This window comes from Serinus canaria, chromosome 20 (genome assembly GCF_022539315.1).
Source record: "Serinus canaria isolate serCan28SL12 chromosome 20, serCan2020, whole genome shotgun sequence".
NCBI lineage: Eukaryota > Metazoa > Chordata > Aves > Passeriformes > Fringillidae > Serinus > Serinus canaria.
In genome coordinates this window covers 4,402,472-4,424,011 of record NC_066333.1, presented here as the reverse complement: position 1 = coordinate 4,424,011, position 21,540 = coordinate 4,402,472, and the positions used below count along the sequence as shown (strand labels likewise).

The following is a 21,540-nucleotide window of genomic DNA, read 5'->3' as shown; positions in this document are numbered from 1 at the left end:
AAAGGGCTGTTCCTCCAGAATCCAGCACTCCTTCCAAGAACTTTTGCATCTGACTGTTTCTAACAGAATTACACAGATACAAAATGTGAAAGGGCAACATTTCAGTTGGTGCCTGCCTGGCTGCTTTGTGGCTGGGGAAAAAAAAGTCATGTTTGAACACTTGGGTGGTTATACTGTTTCAACTCAGCAGTGTTCAAGTATTTTACTACAGAAGTGGTTTGTGCCAGCAAAATATACCTTTTCCAAATAGGTGGAGCAACTTCAAAACTATTACATAAACCTCAGCTTACAGAGCAGTACTAAGGTTGGTGTTAGACCCCAGGGTATGATGATCAATGAGTTAATTTAACACCAGAAAAAAGACTGCTAGAATTAAATGCAAATTCTCATCAGTAAAACATGAAAAAAATATTAATTTTATTGGAAATTTGGACATTTGTTTTCCCCAGGACCAAATCTCTGTCTACTTGAAAACACAGCTGTCTACCCATAAGATTGCCATGCTGTACCCCAACAAAATTCCCTTTTACTCCCTGTTCAGAGAACTGTGGAAGATCTGTGGCAATGGTGACCAGAGTAGACTTATCACTTGATAGGCTTGGTAAATCCTCAGCTTTGAGGACTTTCTGTATCCAGAACATCCAGATTCAGAAGTGAGAACCTCAGGTTCCTCCCACTCCTGCAAATCCACATCCACTTGAACTGACTTACTTTGACAAAGGCTTCATAAACATTCAGCATGGTCAGATGATCCCCTTCCTCCACAGCAAACTTTCTGTGCTGCCTGGCCTGCAAAACAACAACACCATTTTATAGGCAGACTGATTTTTGCTGAAATCATGTCTGACATGCCCAGTTCCCTTCAGCTCTGTGTTTCCTGGGGACTGCTAAATTCTTACCATCTAGGGCAGCTCCTCTGGGCATTAGCAATACTTTAATAGCCCCAATAAACTCAGGAACACTTCTAAAATTGAAACTGGAAAAATGAACAGATCGAGAATCTCCATTCATTAAAATTAGGCTATTAAGAATTTGCTGCACCCTTCCTGTTTTGTTCATCTCAAAAGGAAATGGTGTGTGGGAAGGTTTTGGGGGATTTTTTTGTGCAAACCCTTCCACTGATCAATATTGCTTTACAACCTTTCATGTTCCTGGACCTCAGGAGGTTTTTAGCACTACTAAAAGACTCCAAGGTTCACCTGTTATTTGTTTTCTTTTTCTACCTACAACAGTTACAATTCCAGACCTTATTTTATTTTCAAACAAAGTTGCAGTCTATAATAGGCACCAATAAAATACTTGCCAGAAGTCCAGAAATGTGGGAACAACAAACAGAAAAGGAGTCACAAAGGAACTTACAGCCTGGTTTTTTTGATTTGGAGGGATCACAAAGATGTTTTGAATCTGCATCATGGCAGCAATTGTCAAGATCTCCTGGGAGCAGCCAAAATTTCCTAAAGAGTAAATGAAGAAATTCAATAAAGGAAATTTTCCATTCAACTTACCCCCACAGAGAATAAAATGTAAAAGAAGCAGAATATATTTTTATAGTATTTAAAACAAAAATACATACACTCCTGTATTTTTTTAAAGGAGTTAATGTTTTCAGTGGAAAACTTAAGAAGAAAATGTTAGACTTACTAAACTGTGAAATGTCTTAGACTAATTATTTAATAGAGATTTTAACCAATTCTTTTCACTGCAGACCACACCAAGATGAAGTATAGTTTGAGTTTAGCAAATGTCTAACCATGCATTAGAACTACATGACTGAAACTGGTGAGGAAACTGATCTTTTTCCTCCTACCTGATTCCAGAAGCATCTTTGCAAACATAGGATTCAAAGGAAACTCTGCTATTCTCATCCCAAGAGGCTCTGTTAATCGGCAGTGCATGTCCAAACCTGCAGCACATTCAGAAATGTAGCTGGGACACAGGCAAAACAGCCCAGCAAGGCTTCTTTTACATTTAAACTGTACTAAAGAGCAGAATTACATGCTAAAATATAGCAAATGCACCTTAGAGTTGCTGAATGTGTATTACACTTAGCTTAAAGGCAATCCATGACACCCATTGACTCTCTCATGGGTCACCAGATTTATTTTTCAAAAATACTTGAACACACAAGGTTTTTAATTTTGACCAAGTTTCATTCTTACTGTCAATAATTTAAAAAACCTGCAGTCCAACTCAATGCCATGGCCAGAGGGGATATCAGCTGTTAGACCTCTGATCCTCTTTCTAAGTATTTAGTAACATCTTTGTTCATGGGGATGTAAAGCAGATGAGAATGAAAATGGAGATAAACGTGGGACAGGCATTATTGCAGGAACAGGAGGCACAGCTGATGGTAGGGTGCCATGTTTCTAAGCACATCTACTTAGGCCATGGAAAAAAATAATGTATTATTATGTAAACAAGAGATGCACAGCTGATGAAGCTTTTCTACAGTTTAGTATGGCTCATGTCTCATCCACTCAGTTGCCAGTCATGCTCCAGATGTAGCCTTTTCCCTGGAGATGGCACAGGAGGGAGGCCTGACAGCTTGATCTGTGATGGCCAGAGCAACCCTGCACATTTACCCTTTTAGAGGTTTGGCTCCCTCCAGTCAAGCCCCTGCAGCAAGGGTGACTCATGCAAAGCACAGGTCACAGTCTAACTCTGAGCTTTATACTGAGATTTCAGGGAAAAATTTAAATGCAAAAGCCTTTCCTTTGCAAGAGGATGTAGAATAAAAAAAAAAAAATACACAGGGAACAATAATAAGGAAAAAAGCTTGCTAAGAAAGGCAGCAAAGAGTAAAAATTGAAAGAGAAGACTTCAAGAGGCCAAGTTGTATGAGGTATGACAGAAAGGTAAAGCACAAGAGAAAGGCTACACAAGCAGGAGTGAGTGAGAGCCCAGTAGCAGGACTTTGGGGCATTGCAGGTTGCATAACCAACCACAGCAAAGCAACCTGAGGAAACACAACCACAGCTCTCACATTGTATAAACACATTATTTGTCAGACTGTGTGCTGGTAACAAAGCCACAGCTGCACTGCCGCTCTGTTTTACAGAGAAAAGCAAAACCACAATTCAGGTCAAGGAATGAGATCTCCTATAACTCATGTCAGCATATCTGAACCCACAGATCCCTCCAGCCAGTGTTTATTTTATTATTTGATATGCTACCAACTCATGACAATGTAGTGATTCATTCACACACCCCTACACTGTCCAACAAAACCTACCAGGCTTTTCACATAATGTCACAGAGTTTTCCTCAGAAACAGGTACCAAAGGCAACTTTGGTACAATGGTGAGCTAACATATTTAAACACAAAGTCCCAGCACCTGCAAAAAATAAGGTATGATAGCTTTCATTTGACTAGTGCCATATGAGAAGTTTAAATTCTAACACAACTAATAGCTTAGACAGGTTTTCATCTACAGAAGGACAACTGCATCCTAAGTAGGAAAAAGGAGAAATTTCCATATATTTATGCACCACTTTCTACAGGTGCATCAAGCCAAGATCCTTTGGCTTCTGCTACATCCTACAAATGTCAATACAATTTTGCATCATCTATATATGGGTTGTGCACAGATCTATTTGTAGTAATAAGCTTGAATATAGCCTGCAATGGATACTAGTTTGGAATAGGTGAAAGTTTCCTTCAAATAATCCTGGAAGCAATCACTGAGTCCACATATATATAGGAAATTAAAGATCTTAGAAAAAGATATTATAAAGATTTTAATTAAATGTGCTCAGGAGAGATTATTCAAGTACCATGGCACTGAAATGTTTCAAGTAACAACCACTAGTGGTGTGACAGGCTGAGGGCTTAAAACTATCCTTTTTAAATTTAGGTACAGTGGTTGTTTCTGATAGGTGACAACTCTCAAACAAATCTTCAACAGAGACCTGAAATAACCCTAAAAATAAAGCCACTTTTTGCCTGCTTATTTACCTCTTAAATTATGCTTAAAACCAATAAACTTCAACTGGCAACTCTCAAAAAGGAATCAAAGGAGAAGGCTGAGGAGAGATAGTCCTGATGTAATCAGTTTGCACCACTGTAAAAATAATCCCTCTACAAACAGTGGTGTGTTTATTCAACACAGCTATCTCACCTTAGGAGCATCTGCCCTGCACGAGGTGGCACCATGCTGGCACAACAGGAGCCTGACCCCAAACTGCCTTTTTGAATGTGGCTGCAATGCCAGTGATGAAATTCATGTTCCTACTTGCACAAGAGAAATTTAATCCTCACTGCACCTGCAAATGCTTGGGCAGCTTCACCTCTGCACTTGATATAAAATCTTTGTAATAAACCACTGAAACTTAACTTCACCTTAAACTTCAGCAAAAACTGAAGAGTGTATCACACACATGCACACATATTTCCTTCCATCTGAAACACCAAGATCAGCACTTCTCTGTTCTGCTACAAAGCTGTGCAGCCAAGAGAATAAGAGCTCTTTGAAGCTACATGAGCAAGAACACTTCTGCCAAAACATCACCCAGCTAATCAACGAGTTTATTGAACTTTCCTCTCCGTTTCCCTAAGGTGGTTTTGGCTGTGAATCCATCCTTGCAACACATTCCTGAGCCACTGTGAAGGTCCTTGTTCCAAGCTTGCAGAGGTTGCCAAGAACCAAGTGTCTTAAGTGAAACCCTCCTTTGCGAGATGGAACTGAACCAGCACAGGGCAAAATCCTGGCCAAGCAGAGTTACAGCTCCATGAGAATAAAAAGAGAGCAGACTGCCACAAGTTACAGCACAGCATCTGTGAGTGGTCTAAAAACAGCCACAAACCTCTGGAAGCTTCCAAAACTTACACAAATCTCCTTTATGCTGCCTCATGTTTATATTATGGAGCAAACATTGTCAACTCTGAATTAGCTACAAACAAGGAGCTGAAGTCAAACACAGATTAGTTTTGACTACTTGGCCTGGCATCAAGTTTCTGTTTTGTTTAGTTTGTTGCATTCAAAAAGATTACACAGCTGTCAAAAAAAACTCAACAATATAACAGTTTTTCCTATAAACAATATTAGGCAGCAGGCATCTCACTCACCACACAAAAAAGAGTTGAAAACTGTGTATAAAAACATATTACTACAGTGTGATCTGAGTGTTAAAAGTAGCCAAGAGCAGCATAATGAATAAAACCAGAATGAACACACTTAGAATCAAAGATTATCTCAAGTTGGAAAGGACCCACCCATAAGGCTCAAGTCCAAGTCCCTGCTCCTCACAGAACCACCTAAAACCAAACCATATTCCAACAGTGTTGCTCAGACTCCAATGAATTGGAGAACAAGCTGTGATATTAACACAGAGAACAGAATTTTTAAAAAGATACTCTTTTAAGTAGCTAAATAATAGAAAAGTACTTTGAATTATGCTCGCAAGATCTGTCAGACTAATCTTTTCATTACAAGTTTGTGTGTATGTGTTGACTTGTCCATAACTGGCAAGTTTAATACTGAAACTAGAGCAGTCTTTGCAAGTGGCATGCACTTAAAAGCATGAAAAGCCAGAAAGCTCTTCACTGAAACACACACACTGCCTTGAGAAACACAGTTCCAGTTCATCCAGGAGAAAATGTGCTGTTTTTAGGGATGATCAGGGGGTTTTGTTAGTGGTTGTATCCTGTCATCACAGCTAATAGCATCAGGACAGCTTGACTTGCTGTGGGTTTGAACTTTGTCTCAGCTGCAGGACCAACAGCACAAACATGAAGAGCATTACACTACAGCAGGTGTAGACTTTCAGCACAGCCCATCCTGCATCCAGAGCAGAGGACAGACTGGAATTCATTTAAAAAATTGTAATTAAATTAGCTCTTAATAACTTCTGTCAGACAAACCTTCAAAATCATAGCAAGGAGGGAGTTTGAAAACTACCACACTCACTGTGGAGTATCATGCACAGCCTCCAGGGACTGAGCTCTCCCAGATTCAGGCATCACATCTGACTCTCTGCTTAGGCAGGAGTTCCAGCACACACAGCAAGATCAGATAACAACTGCAATGTGTTAACAGGAAAATTTACAATAGACAGACTGTGCTTTTCAAAGTCTCACTAAGGAACAAAGTTGCAATTCTCTCAGCCTTGATAAAGTCTGGGTTACTACAGCCAAACCTTTTCTGTTTATATCTGCAAGTGTAACATGTTTCCTTGCTGGCACAGTGACATGAAATAAAAGATCACCACACCAAGTCTTAGGTATGTAACAATTTATCTAACTGGGTGCAGGTAAAGTTAGTGTCTAACTCCTCCACTGCTCTAATTAGTGTACAAACTGCATTTTCATATTCAACCACTCTGTAAGGACTGAAGGAACACAAAGAGGATCTGCCAGGGAAAAAAAACCCTCATCAGCTCAGAGCTCTGTTCCTAGCAAGGACAAATGGGTGGTTTCCTCTCATGAAATTGCAAGAAAATACAAATAAAACAGCTATAAAATACTCATTAACCCAATCTAAATAGTTAAATTCTAGTTTAATCTCCATTGCTGCTGTTTGCCTGCTTACCCATCTGAAATAACCAGAAGAAAAGACAGTAAATCCAGAAGAGACTGAGGTACACTCTAAAAACCTTCTAACAAAAAGTGTGTTTCTCCTTCTTTCTCAAAGCACAGTCCTGAAATGCAAATTTTATTAATGTCCCTCTAACACCAAATACAAATTACATTTTTTTTTCCACAACTCCTGCAATATAGCTACAAATAAAGCAAATCATTAAAATCTCACCTCCTAAAGCATACAGCAACTCTAAAGCTTGCACCATCGACTGTGCAGGGGGTGGCTGTGAAGAGAAAATGTCCATTCATTGAAGTTATCAGCATAGAACATGCATTCATAGATCTTCCTATTTTGCAAAATCCTTAACTACCTACTCTCTGCTGCAAAATGAACAAAGAGCTCTCACATTTTTCCCCCCCTCATAAATTCAGTGCAAAGTGACTGCAGTTACAATTCAGCAGAATTGTAGAAGTTTGTCTTTTGTCTTTTTAAGACTTTCCTAACTTCTCAACAATTGAAACATCAAACTCTGGAATCCAAATGGCTGTCTCTAAGTAGTCACACACATTATTTGCATTACTGGCTCCCAGGAACACACTTTGCTGCCTGACAGGGGACAATGAGCTACACTTTCCAAACCAGCAGGGCAATGGTGAATGGTTCTGGGGGCTATCCCCAAGTCATCTCCTGCTGTCTCTTCAGCCCAAGGAAAGCTGGCAGCCTTCAGAGCCTGGGACTCACCGAAAGGAAGGGGAACCTGAGCACGTTGTCAATCCCCAAAGCCTTGAGCTGCAGGATGACAGGGGCCAGGTTGCTGCGCTGCATCTCTGGCACAGTGGACTTGGGCAGCTTCTCAAAGTCCTCCTCTGTGGGGAGAGAAAAACACAGCTGGGGACTGAGCTTCAGCTCCCATTCATGCAGTCACCACGACAGATTCACACCCATTCCGAGTTTAAATTATCACATATGGATAATTAACAGCTGTTAAAAGACAATCTCTATCCTAAAGATTATCTGTCTCCAATAACTTTTATTTTACACTACTTTTATTTAAGTAGAAATTCAATGGTTTTGGCTACAGTTTTGATTTTGTAGTTCACCCACCCACATTTCAATTTGAAATATTATAAATTTTTCACAGAAATCTGGAAATGTTTTGTTTCTCTTCTGTTTAATGTTTTTGTCAGAAAATAAAAGGCAGGGTGCAATACTACAAAAAAACCCATTCTTTTAAAGATTCGTGGAAAAGTTTCAAAGAAGCATGTTTTCAGTACAAGAACATTATTTTTGTAACTACTCAAACAAATGGTTTAAAATATATATTTTAAATAGAGATTAAGGATGGAAAACCAATGTATTTAACAATGCCTTTTTAAAATCACATTCACTATTAAATCCATGTCTGGAAAAATACTCCATGTAAGGATAAAACCTTCCACTAACCAACTGTTCTGCAGTAAAAAAAAGGGCACATTCTATATCATTTTTACCCAAACTATTTTCATTTCCACAGAACCCTTTTCTTTCTCAAACATTCCCTAGGACAAAGACAGTGCTGTTTCTCTGCTGTTGTTCACTCTGTGCAATTTCTTCTTTTCTTTTTTATTTTGCCCTCCTTTAAAACACTTCTTAAAGCACTCCCTAGACCTTGAGCTCTTGAGCACACAAAAATATCTTCAGTGTAGTCATGGTTTCTCCAGTAAAACACTCCCAAAGCTATATAAGCTTGGGATATTGTGTAGCACATATTGTCTCCTGATTCTTACTGGGTACATATAAATTCAGGGCATAAATCATGGCTTAGTTTAACGTGGCAACTGCTGGCAAGCACAAACACAATTTAAAGGAAAATGCTTCACCTCCAAATCTCAGAGCTCCAGTAAAACTAGAGGGGACCTGAAGCCCATCAGCAATGGGAGTGTTCAGCTGCAAAGCCTTTTCTCATTAAGCAGCTGAGAACAGACACTTTGATTGCAGCTTTCTGGGCAGTGTGAGGTAGCCAAGAGATTTATTTATAACAGCAATTTTTGTGCACTGCCAGGGTCATTGATGCAAGGGAAGAATTTGGGGTTGGCAGCTATTCCTAGGAAAAAAGGAGACATGAAGTTTTCTCTGAGTTACATAAAGGATTTCCAGAGCCCTTTTGTTATATGCAAGGTCTATAAAGACTTCAGTCAGAGAAGAGAGATTATAATACTGGTAAGCATAAAAAGCTGAAACTGCTCAGAAACCAAAATCCTTAAAGAACAAACTTCTTAATAAGCTCACCACTTTTAAGAGCTGCATTTTAACATTTCATGTTTGCAACTGCTGACTCTGCCTCATTTGTGCTTCTGATTCACAAAAATATTCAGTTTCTAACATCTAGCACATAAGAATGAGGTATTTCTAAACAAGCTAGAGGAACAACTGTGGGAATCAGAAAAATAGAAACTTCTAGATACTAACTTCTAGATACTTAGTTTCATGTAAATGAAAATAAGAGTTTCATTTACAGCCTCAGAAGAAGCTTAAGTTGATGTAAAAATACAATACACAGACATTAAACTGAAAAATTATAAAAATATGTTTCTACAGTTGTAAGTAAGAATATAACTTAAGTAAGTGAGAAACTGTATTGATAAGACAGTGATAGGTTTATAATGTAGGGGTGAGGTTATATAGATTATATAGGTTAGAGATATGTAGTGTAGAGGTTATACAGAACAAACTAGTTTAGAAGTTATATTAGAAATATGTGTATTATGTACAACAGCAGCCTGTGAGACAAAAGTATCTGCAGTGCAGTCGAAGTAAAACTGATAAGTTAAAAAAACAAAATAAACCTTGTAACATCTGTCCATTAAACTAGAAAGAATATAAATATATAACTAGAAAGTTATATATTATATAAAATTATATCTATAAGATAAATATTATATACAATTATATAAATATTCTATAAATATATAACTAGAAAGTTATATATTATATTGTAACAAAGAAATTTGTGACTACTCTTGAACTATAACCAGCTACTTAATCTCATAAATCTCACAACCTCTAAAACTAATATTTATCTAAAGAATAAATAGTTCTTAACCCAAAAGTAATCCCATTCCTTCATCAGCAACAGCAACCGCGACAAATAACAAAGGGAAATATTGTTCTTTCGATGGATGAACAAGCCCAGCCTTTTCTCTTTAATCTGACACTGAACGGGAAGCACGGGCACAGCAGCGCGGCCCCGGAGCTGCTGACCTGTGTAGAGCCGGTAGCATTTCCCGGAGCGGTTGCGGCCGGCACGCCCCGCCCGCTGGTTGGCCGAGGCTTTGGACACGGGCACCACCACCAGGCACTCGATGGCCGTCTTGGGGTTGTAGGCACGCAGCTTCACAAAGCCACAGTCGATGACAAAGGCGATGCCGTGCACGGTGATGGAGGTCTCGGCAATGTTGGTGGCAACGATCACCTGCGGGCACGGGCACAGAGAGGATCCTGTGAGCTCTCAGTGAGCCCATCAGCCAAATACCAGGCAGGGACATCTCAGCCATGAGAGGCCCAGGACACACTCAGGAGCACAAAAAGATACAGTACAAGCAGAAGGAGTTGTCAGCTTGAGATAAGACAGTTTGTACAGCAGTACTCACAGCTTCACAATCACTTTGTTATTCAAATTTATTCTCTCTTCATAAAGGAAGAGCTTGGCAGTGTTTGCAGAGAAAAAGATTAACTGACTGTAAATCAAGTGTTCTTATGTAGCAGACTAAGAATGTTTTCTTTCTGCTTCTCAGTTACACTGAACTATTCTTCGCACACTCACAAAGCTACATAAGGTGAGGTGGGAAGACATAAAGCTATGTAAGGAATAAAGTGGGAGATAGGAAGGGAACAGGGTTGATTAAGAGTTCCACATTCAGCATTCCTGCAGGGATTCACTTATATATGTATGCCCTAAAATAATAAAATAATTGTTCACAGACAACAGTGGGAAATATAATGTTTACTTCACCTGAAATTAAAAAGTAAATTTTGAAAGTTAACTGACTAATGTCATATCCTGGAGAGAAGTATTTATATGAAATGTTCTTCAATGGCAGATGAACAATTTCACTTGTCAAACTCCAGCAGGTACAAGAATTACAAGTCACCTTGGTGTAGTTTTGTCAGCTTATTTCAGCCCCAACACAGGCTCTGCATTAGCAGAAAGCACTAATCACATCCAATTATATACTTCTGTGACATTAAATGTCTAAACAAGACTTACAGAAGTCAAAACAAAGCTTTTTTTTTTTCCACTAAAATCAAGTAAGCATGAACTTGTTCCTTAGATGAAAATGCAGCACTTACCCACTCTGTCACCAGTTTTTCTGCTACTGGTGGAAAAGAGTCATAGACATTTAGATCACAAAAAGAAAGAAAAAGGTAAAAGCAAAGGAGTTCAGAGGGTAAGAAGACAAATACAAAGTTGTATGGAGACACTTAAAAATTGCAGAGTTGGTGAGGCACAGAGGAGAGCTGGAACTGACATGTCTAGGAGTGATCAAAGATGAAAAGGGAAGCCAGGGAACATATTCTTGGTTCCCAGTTTGAAAGCTGACAGCACTGATGGGAGATGCAGAAAGCCTCCCTCAAAGCAGCATTTGCAAGAGTCCCGTAACCTGATAAATGCAACCTGATAAATGCAACCTGTGTGCTGCAGACACCCTTCTAGGTGGTGGAAATTGAGACAGACACAAGAGCTCACCTTCCTGACAGTGTGAGGGACTCTCTCAAACACTTTCAGCTGCTCAGGAGAAGGCAGCCCAGCATACATGGGCAGAACACGGAGGTGCTTCTTCATCCCGGTGCGAGCGAGGGCCCGAGCCTGCTCTATGAGCATGGAAACCACAGTCTCCACTTCCTCCTGCAGCCAGAGCAGCACAGGGCACACAATGAGAGAAGTTGCACTTTAACAGCACATTTCTGTCACCTAGATAAAGAACCTGTACCAAATAATAGCACTGTAGTTGTCCAAACTCCAAGATTTGACTAGCTCGCTCCATGCTGTAATGTTCTTAAGATAAATTGCTATTAGGAATAAATAAAGCTTTATACACATGTTTGTGTTCACTGTTATTTGAGTCAATGTCATATCACAAACACATGAGCAAAATCACAGGGAACCAAGCTTAGGAGGAAGTAGGTTAATTTTCCTGTCTGTCTCAACTGGTGAGAGCAAAATGGGAGGCCAGAGTGCTGTGGGCCTGGATCAGGAATGGCACAGGAACAGCACTGACACCTCTTGCTCAACTTAATGTTTAATCTCAGCTGTGGCATCTCACTCTTAAAGACAGAAAACAAAATGTTCAAACATTGCCTCATGAAAAAGCAAATTCATTATTCCAAAGTTAAATCAATAAAGGGGAGGAGGAATTGCTTTTGAAAATATGCAAGCTGTTACTGAAGTTCTTCAAGGGAGCTCCTCACTGGAGAAATGAGCTGCCTCCCATTTGCTCTTCCCAGCTGCAAAGTGAGCTGACAAGCATAAATAGAGCAGAAGAGACCAGTACATTTTGATCGCATGGCAATTTGTTTTTCTGTCAGACACTTCAGATGTTAAGCCTAACAAATGGAAACTCCATTTGCCTTAACTATTAATGATGACTCACTGTCAATTTAACAACTGGGTATGTGTGACTTGCACCAGCAAACCACACAGAATTCCACTCACTAACAAGGCTGAGAAATACAGCATTGAATGACAAAAACTATCATCCATCACTAGCTTTGATAAATTCAGGCCATATATTGTCTTCACATCTTTGGGACTGGCCTAGTTTTGCTCCCATCAATAGAGAAATGCTTGTCATCTTTACTGTGAATAAAGTAAGCACAACTAAAGAAAGCCTCAGGAGACTGAGGCAGCTTTGCAAAGCTCACAATACAGCACTATAAAGCAAAAAAAAAATTGCTTATGTCTATACCTGGCCAGTTAAAAATGCCAGTATATCCCCATCATTCTCCATCTGGTGAATTTTCATTGTAGTTTCCACAGTTGATTTTATATAGTCAGGAACAGGGCTATGGGGAGAGAAAACAGCAGAGACATGAGCAGAAAAATAGGTACAGACTGCTCCCCTCCAGCAGGGACAAACAGAGCAGCTTTGGGACAGCAGAGCTCTAACCTAGACAAAATGATAGCACAGTTGCACAGTCTCACTACTGCCAAGACCAGACAGGAACACACCTCTGTAGGTAAAAGATGTCCACTGGAAACGTCCTCCCCTCAACAGTGAGGATCACACTGGTGTCTTTGCTGGGGTCACCGGTATCATTTTGATTAAAGAAATCCCTGAATTTCTACATTAAAATAAAAACAAACACTTTCAATTTGACATTTCAAGGAATGGAGAGAAAAACGTAAAGACACAAAGACGTTAAAACACTACTATTTGGATGTTTACTTTATCAATATGACAATGTCAATTAAAAAAATGTGAAAGTTTGATTTTGTTGCCTTCTATTCTGTCTGGGGTTCAGGCACTTAGTACAAATAGTGTTGGAATGTCTCATTACTTTGAGAAGTAAAAACTAGAAAGGGAAATAAAATTGATTATATCAGCTGCTACAGTTGGAAAAAGAAGATGAAGAAACTTTTAACTGGAAGTTAAATCTATCAAAGTAGCAAAGTCAAAGCTAAGAAGAACTCAGAAATAATTGGGGCAAAAAGGTTTGTGCAGGGCCTGCATATTCTCATCCATTTTGGGGTGAGTGAGTTAATTTTACAGCCCTTACTGAACACCAAGATAGCACTTTGTAAAAGCAGAATTAGGCATGATTTATGAAATTTTTTGATTTATGTATTGTGAGACACCTTCATAAATTCAGATCTATTGTCATGAAGTATTTTCAATAAATAACAGCAAAAGATGGAACTTAAGAACCCATATAACTCATCTTAACTTTTATGAGCATTGTAGAGATAACCATCAACTCTCTGTATTAAAAAATATATTTATATAGTCACACCAATAATTTTGCTGTATTAAGTCATTTTAGATTAACTGTCATCTATTTGAAATGTGGTTTCTGGCAGTTAAAATTTTGCATTGTAATGTACAGAATATACAGCAGTGCAAACACTACCAAAGCACAGCACACTACCAACATTCATGGCATATGGTACTTGTCACTATAGGAAATCTCTTCAGTGCCACATGCAAGCTCTCACCACCACATCTTATTAAGACAGAGCAGTTAGGAAAAGTGGAGAAGAGGAATGAACATGATATAGGAGATGGAATAGCTACCATATGAGGAGAGACTGAAAAGGCTCTGCTTGGGGAGAACAAGCTTGAAAAGACACAGCTGAAGTTTACAGAATCAAAGGTGACAAAGTAAATGTAAAGCTGGTTTTGGGGGTGGTTTTTTTTAAACACAAATACCCCATACAAGAACTGAGAGATCCTTGATGAAACTAACAGGTTTGAAAGAATTAGACCAAGTACTTCATTATACAGCAGGTGGCAAACTCCTGGAAATTACTCATGGTGTCCTGGAGATTTGCAGATTCAAAGACAAATGAACAAACAGCAGGTCCATAAACACATAGTAGAGGGAAACAGCAGGAAGGTGCTGACTAATAGCTGTACTACAACTATTGCAGCTGCTGAGGCAGCTCATACTGAACAGACCCACAGCAGGTGCACAGCCTCATGTGCTCTCCCTAACAGCATCTCCTGTTGCTGCTGCTACAAGCAGAACACAGGGCTGGGTGAAACACTGCTCAGCTCTTAGAGAGTTTCTCTTCTGTTCCTACTCAAAATTAAATGCAGGGTGTTTTTACTAACTTTACATAAGTGTCCACAGGCCACGAGTCAATCAGGGATGTAGTAAGATCTCACTGGTATTAAATCTATGAATTTATCATTTATTTTTACTTGTCTATAGTTGTCTCAGGTTATTTCTATCAGCAAAACTGAGCTAAATGTCCCTTAATAAATTAAGCCAAGAGAACATATTTTTATGAAGAATACAATAAGGGGAAAAAAGATATCAATACATAAAAAGCAGATTCATATTTAAATTCACATCCAAAACAGTATGCTAATAGAACATGAAAACCCAACAGAGCAACTGAACTACAGCAGATTTTTTCCTGCAACCACTCAAGCAGCACAGAGGATAAGCTGTACATGAGTAGCAGTGGAGCTGTCACCTAATGTCACCTCATTTCAACCCAAATCTCTGAGCTGTACCTCTGCATCCAAGGTGGCTGAAGCTACAATCAGGCGAAGATCCCCACGCTTCTTCTGAACCTGGGAGAGAGACCAACAACACCCAGAGTTAAAAATGCTTTCTGAAATATAAGACTAGAACCAAGATTTAGAGAATCCAGATTATCAAAAACCTCTCTGTAAAACTACAAGACAGGTGATGAATTAGGCAGCCGTATCATCCCACAGGTCTAAGAACCCAATGACTGTTTGGAGTTTTATGTATTTATTTGAAGGGCATTCAGTCAGTTATTTTAATTTACTCTTGATTTCTGGTGGGAATCAGATCATTAGTAGGCTGAAAGTCAGCAACAAGCCCCAATCAGATCACTGCACATGATCAGCAGCAGCAGAATCAACAGTGTATTTTTGGAACTATCAGCTAAGGAGACATTTCAGCACCAGGGGAAAGAAACAGAGGATCCTCAATGTCAGATGACCAAAGTAAATAGCTGGGTATGTACAATAGGCTGCAGGATAAATGAGGAAGCAGCAATCACACTCCCTAAATGAGGAAGCAGCAATCACACTCCCTCAATTACCAGCCATCAGGATCAGAGGTTGAATGAAAAGGATGGAAATTAAAACAGTTACAGAGAACTGTATTAAAATCACCAAATTAAAACTACAGAATTACACTGAATTAAAAAAGAATTACCTTTTTTAGTAAGCCAATGGCAATGTCTGTATAAAGAGTCCTTTCATGAGCTTCATCCAGCATGAGGACACTGTGAAAAAAGCAGAAAGGTAAGGTTTCAAAAATTACTTGACTGACACTAGAATCAGTGTCTCCCTGTCTTCTAGAAACCCCATTATTTGAAATCTGCTGCTGGACTATTACTGTTCACAGCCACTTACAGACCTGGGGAAGTTAAAAAACTTGCAGCAGTGAAGCAGGGAGAAAAATGTACCTGATATCATATGGGACATACACACTGATCTCTATTCAGGTTAGTTTTTGGAAAGGAGTAGAAGAAAAAAAGGGCTATGTTTATTGTACTGCATAGAAAAGCCTCTTTGTTGTTGACTTTTTTTATTAGTATAAGGAAGAAAAAATAATCTAAAACTAGGAAATGAAACAATTCAGACTCCATAAGGTTCCTTTAGCTTTCATCTCAAAACTACAGGATCAAATCCTGTTGGTTTTGGTGTTGCAATGATCAACTAACAACAGCATGTTGTTACTAAAAACAATGTCGTTTTTACAACATAAAGAAGTCAGACTCCTACAATAATTTTCACTTTTTTGGTATTTAATTTTTAATAGCCACTAATAATTTATAAAAATTGCTATCCTAATAGCTTGAAAAAAGCAAGTTTTTACCAAATTGCACTTCAGAAATCACTCATTCCATGTTTTCTTACCTGTATCTTGTTAATAAAGGATCAGCCATCATTTCCCTCACCAGCATACCATCAGTTAGAAACTAGAAGTAAATGAAACAAAAAAAGGAAAAAAATTCTTGTCATATAGTCTCCACTAACTGTGATTTTTATAGATGCTTTTGTAGGCTTTTGCCTGAATGTTTCCTGGCCTCTAACTTTCTAATGATCTATCAAATTAGACTGTGATTGCAACTGTGGTCTTGAACTAAGAAAGAATTAATGGTAAAACCCTCCAAATTTCCAACTCTAAATGAATAATCATGCTTTAAAAAATTAAATTCAGCTCTATTTAATGAACAAATATCTCCATTTCTTTCACTGTAAAAGGAACACCATCCTCTGAAAAAAATAAATCACAAAGCAAAATGTCTCATTCATCATCACTGCTATTCCAGCACAACTAAAGCAAGTCCTTTTCTGCAAGAACACAAACAACACTAACATTGCTCACAGCACTGTAAAACAGCTGCAAAGTTGCTATTTAATCCACCAAATTATCTCTCAGCCCACTCATCTTGGGTTTTATCTGTGCTTTTAATCAAAATCTATTGTTAGAGGAGGATACTTTTAATCTGTGATTCACTGCAGCCTTTCCCTATGACTTTGTGTGACACACAGATCACACCAGTGCTGTACCAACAGTTGGCCATACCTTGAAATTGCCCTCTAGATTTAAAATGGTGCTTGTCAGACTATCAGAATAGAACAGGTACTCATTTTAAAAAGGTTTTGATTGCCACAGCCATTTCAAGCACAATTTTGGGGTACCCACCTGGGAAGCTGAAATGTTACCTTTTCTCTTGAGTGGGTATCACAACATTCTCATTATTTTGCAAAAGAACTTGAAGAGTTCCAACTAATCCCTTCAGATAACCACACACTGTTGGTGTTTCACCTTAATTCTTGTAGCCTGTGGGTCTGTGCAGTCATCAAAGCGGATGCAATATCCAACCTCATGTCCCAGCACTGCTCCTCTTTCATCAGCAACTCGGCCTGCAACCTGAGAAAAGAAATCCTCATGAGCAACAGCTCAGCACCCTTCAGCCTTGTGTCATGACAAACTACAAAGACATCTAAAGACACAATAAAACTCCAAAATACATTAATTAGTCCCTGTAGAATTTCAACCACAAGTTAGTGTCAGTCTTTGAGTGACACTCTAGCCATACCTACAGGCAGTGAGTTCATGATTTCAGTTGGAATTCTATCACCCCATCACCTTCAGCCCAAGAATTCAGGATAATTGTCAGTCTGGGTAATGCAAGCAGAAGTGCAGGAATTTCTAAACTATGCTTTATATGTTTGCAGCTACCTATCTTTATTTCTAACAATCCCCATGTTGTAGATGGGAGAGCAGATAAGTCACTTATTAAAATAAAATATCATTTTCAGTTCAGGACAAAGCAATAAATCATCAGTTATATTTCTCATCTCCAGTAACAGCCACAGTCCAGGCAGGCTGCAACAACAGTCTCAAAGAAAAGCCCTGCTGGGTCCATGTACTAAGCCTGAATGGAATAATCTTTCTATTTTAGGCTTAAAAATGACGCATTGAGACATGAAAGGGAAAAGAGAAGAGAGTTTTTGCTGTGAGAAATCATTGCAGCACTCACAACATCTCCTGTAAAACTTGTGCTCTGTCAGCTGGATGCCCTATGAAGGAGAAAAGGGAGGACACTGCAGGCAGGCTGCCCAAAGCACAAGATGCAGAGCACTGCTAGAGACTGTCCCCTTAACCAGGGCTGGATCTGGTCAAGGAATACTGGATTCCACAGTATCTACTGAGGTAAATGCTGGTGTATTGTAGATACCATTTTTTATATTACAGAGAACAGGCAAAATGAGGGTTATAAAATGGCACCTCAGCTCTCTGTAAAAAAAAGAATGCTGCAGCAGAAACTTCACCCAAATCAGAGCCTGGCAGCAGTTGTGAAGGCAAAGGAGCAGTGGATGCTTTATGTGCATCAGAAAGCATCTGCTGCTACCAGACAGAAGAAGTCATTGCCCTCAGCATTTCCTTTTTCCCCTCACAGCACATCCAGATGATGTTATGCTCTCCAAGACAAAATATAAAAACAACACCTCATAAAAACAACACCTCATAAAAACAACAAAAAATAAACACAAAAAATCTTAAAAACCTGGTTATGAATTGCTAGAAAGAGGCACACAACCTCTTGTTTCTTCCACTGGCTGCATAACTAAATTCAGATTTACATCACTGTTTCACCTTGTGAAAGAAGTTGAGGGTCACACAAGCACAGTTCTAGTCCTGAGTCAATCACAGCTCAGCCCTAAGTTCTGCACACAGTTCTGCTGACATCAGTCAGTTTTACTTCAAAGCTTCTACATCTGCAGTCCTGGAATGTTGGAATGCTTGGCCAGACCCACTAATCAGGTAGAATTCAGTGTGTAACACCAGCAGCTCTTAGAGAAAGACAAGCAGAAACATATTTTCCTTCAGGAGCTCGTGCAGATTCCTGCTATTCAGCAAAACCTGCTGACACCCTGGAGGTTCTAATGCCAACAGACTGGGGAGATGGGGACACTCACTGAAACAGCAGCGACCCGACGAGGCTGTGTCACCCCAACAACTCTTCCTTCAGCTGTCCAGCCAGCTTCTGCCAGGTACTGCAAACAACAGTGGGGACAGGAGAGACACTGTCATGCTGTGGTTACACCAAGGTGTTAGCTCCTCACACTTTGTTGTTTTTACCTGGTTCTGCTCAGTATGCCATGGAAAATCCCCTGGGGGGCTACCTGATCTCACCAACCCAAACAGACACTTACTTGTGGAATCTGTGTTGATTTCCCACATCCTGTTTCCCCAATAATCACCAGGGTCTGGTAGTTCTCCACTAGGTAAAGTATGTGATTTCTTAGCTGAAAAAGAAGATGACATTTAAACATAAAAAGCAAATAGTACAAAAATAAGAAAACAATTAAAATTACAATGTTTACATATCTGGCAGACACAGTAACTTCTTGTTACATGGAGTCCACTGCCAAAAGCTAAACAGTCCTTTAAAATCTATTAATGACACGTACAGCATTTAGTAAATAACATCCATCAACAAAGCCCTTAGGACTGTCACTTACAGTTGCCAAACAGGACAATAAATTCCAACAAATAGAGAGGAAAGCCATAAAATTATTATTTATGTTGCAAAGTGATTTTATACTGCTCTTTCAAAAAAAAAAAAACCAAAAAAAAAACCCCACAAGAACCAGGCATCATACAGCACATTTAATACATCAAAAAGAACTCCTGTACCTTAAAAACAGGCAGCTTTTGCCTTTGCTGTTCAATGGAGAGGGAAGCATAAGGGTTGTAGATGACAGTGACAGCGCTGCTCTCAGCAGGGCTCTGCCTCTCCTCCGAGACACTGACACCAGGACCTTCTGAGCCTACACAGCAGGAGTGAAATTTAACTGGAACAACACACTTCCGCCAGGTGTATCACAATACAGCCAAAATAAAGATGTTTCATGCAAATAGGAATCATGGGTGGCAGCATATTAAAAAAAACAAGTTTTCTGTGAAAGCAATTGAAATATTACCTAACAATAAACAAGGGATATGCCTCTCACTTCAGCTCTGAATTTACATCAGGAAGTGAAACTTGATTTATTCCTGCTGCAAATTATCACAAAGCTACTGACAACTGAAACTGTGGAATCACACAAGAGAACTAGAGATAAAAACCCATCTCAGTAACAGAATCTCCAGCTGCAGATTCAAGCAGGAAAGTCTGAGAGCAAAGAGGAGGATTCCCCTGCTCTGCAGGATTTCCTTCCTTGCACTTCTCCCACTGTTAAAAGGTTAGTTCTCTTCAGAGCTGCCAAGCAGTTCTACCATAAATCAACAACTATAACATTATTTCCAAGGTGCTTCTCCACGGAGCTGTTCTCCTCTCCCTGGTGTTAACCACAGTTATTCCCACCCCTGGCCAGGATTTTGCTCCTCCCTCAGAACTCCTTGGGATCCCCCTGCACACTTCACATCCCCTGGAGACCCCGGCAAAGGGCAGCACACCCACCCACAAACCACCCACTCCACACCGGGCAGCACCCAGCTGGAGCCACAAACACCCCCTGGCCTTTGGCAGGGAGGGGACAGCCATTGCCCCACTGGCCTCATTGAATCATCAAGGTTGGAAAAGACCTTCCCCATCATCCAGCCCAACCATCATCCCTGCACCATCACTGTAATCCCTAAAGCACATCACCCAGCACCGGACTCAGACGCCTCTTAAAAACCCTCACGGATGGTGACTCCACCACCTCCCCGGGCAAATTACTGCAATGCCTGACCACCTGAACAGTGAAACAAAAAATTATAATAGCTAATGGGAATCTGCCGTGTCTCAGTTTAAGGCTATTTCCCCGGTTCTCTGACGGCAGACACGGCAGAAGGGACCGGCTCAGCTCAGCCTCCTGTCAGAGAGTTGTAGGGAGCGCTGAGGTCACCCCTAAGCCTCCTCTTCTGCAGACTAAGCAAACCCATTCCCCTCGCCGCTCTTCAGACGACACGTTCTCGAACCCTTTCAGAGCCTTGCTGCCCTTCACTGTAAATGCACCAGCGACCCCAGAGAGCCGAGGGGAGCAGCGCCGCACCCCTCACCACGGCCAGCCAGCTCGGAGCTCTGTCCCCCACACCCCTCACCACGGCCAGCAGGGCTCCATTCTCCGAACCCTCCACCGCGGGCAGCCCGCGGCGGAGCTCTGTGCCCCGCACCCCCACATCCCGCTCCCCCCACATGCCTCACCCGGCTTCCAAAACTTCACCGGCCCCACGGGCGCCGCCATCTTGGGGTGAGAGGGCGGCCGGAAGCGGCGCGCGGCGCCCACGTGACGCGACCCGCGTTGCCATGGAGACACAGACACACCCACACACCCCCCCCCGAGCCCTCCCCTCACAGGGAGTGCGCGAAGGTTTCGGCCCATGGCAGATCTGCCCTTCTTCCTGTGGAAAATGTGTATTTTATGATTGGCTTTTCGCAAATAATAAAATGAATATTATCTGTGTTGTGTTAGAAAATGATGTTGTGTTAATTCTCTTAAGTAGCGTGTTAAATATAGTTTTAGGTTATAACAAAATGTTAAAATAGAAACTATGCTATGTGGGATACTTTTTTTTTCTAAAGAAAGGACTCGCAATCAGACAGCAGCCGCAGGACACCTAAATGTTTCAGAGAAAGAGAATTTATTGCCCCATTATCAGAAGAAATGAACTTCTTCCTGCCTCACTCAGCCCTGAAGATGCTGTCAGGATTCAGAGGCAGCAGCTGGCACTGCCCAGACAGAATCCTGGCTTTGAATGGAATTGATGCACCATGGATGAGGTGTATGAATATGCAACAGGCTGTTGCTTTTAAGGGTTAATTCTCTGTTAACAT

At 40.3% G+C, this 21,540-nt stretch overlaps 1 protein-coding gene across 2 annotated transcripts in view; it reads right to left on the bottom strand.

Annotated features, from left to right (window-relative positions):
• The window catches only part of DHX35 (DEAH-box helicase 35), a 28,636-nt gene extending 7,654 nt beyond the window's left edge, over window positions 1-20,982 (bottom strand). Inside the window, exons 1-17 of one of the 2 annotated variants that reach the window (XM_018917196.3) lie at window positions 20,911-20,982; window positions 19,416-19,549; window positions 18,932-19,024; window positions 18,695-18,772; window positions 17,037-17,141; window positions 16,121-16,182; window positions 15,414-15,483; window positions 14,738-14,797; window positions 12,727-12,839; window positions 12,464-12,560; window positions 11,245-11,403; window positions 9,759-9,969; window positions 7,260-7,384; window positions 6,747-6,801; window positions 1,808-1,903; window positions 1,360-1,454; window positions 712-789 (exon numbers count right to left, since the gene is read on the bottom strand). In XM_018917196.3, the coding sequence (XP_018772741.1) occupies window positions 712-789; window positions 1,360-1,454; window positions 1,808-1,903; window positions 6,747-6,801; window positions 7,260-7,384; window positions 9,759-9,969; window positions 11,245-11,403; window positions 12,464-12,560; window positions 12,727-12,839; window positions 14,738-14,797; window positions 15,414-15,483; window positions 16,121-16,182; window positions 17,037-17,141; window positions 18,695-18,772; window positions 18,932-19,024; window positions 19,416-19,549; window positions 20,911-20,950 (1,671 nt within the window). In that variant the 5' untranslated portion in view covers window positions 20,951-20,982. The remainder of the gene's footprint in view (window positions 1-711; window positions 790-1,359; window positions 1,455-1,807; window positions 1,904-6,746; window positions 6,802-7,259; window positions 7,385-9,758; window positions 9,970-11,244; window positions 11,404-12,463; window positions 12,561-12,726; window positions 12,840-14,737; window positions 14,798-15,413; window positions 15,484-16,120; window positions 16,183-17,036; window positions 17,142-18,694; window positions 18,773-18,931; window positions 19,025-19,415; window positions 19,550-20,910) is intronic. The other variant, XM_009092956.4, reaches the window with a different exon arrangement.
• Between the last annotated feature and the right edge of the window lie 558 nt (window positions 20,983-21,540).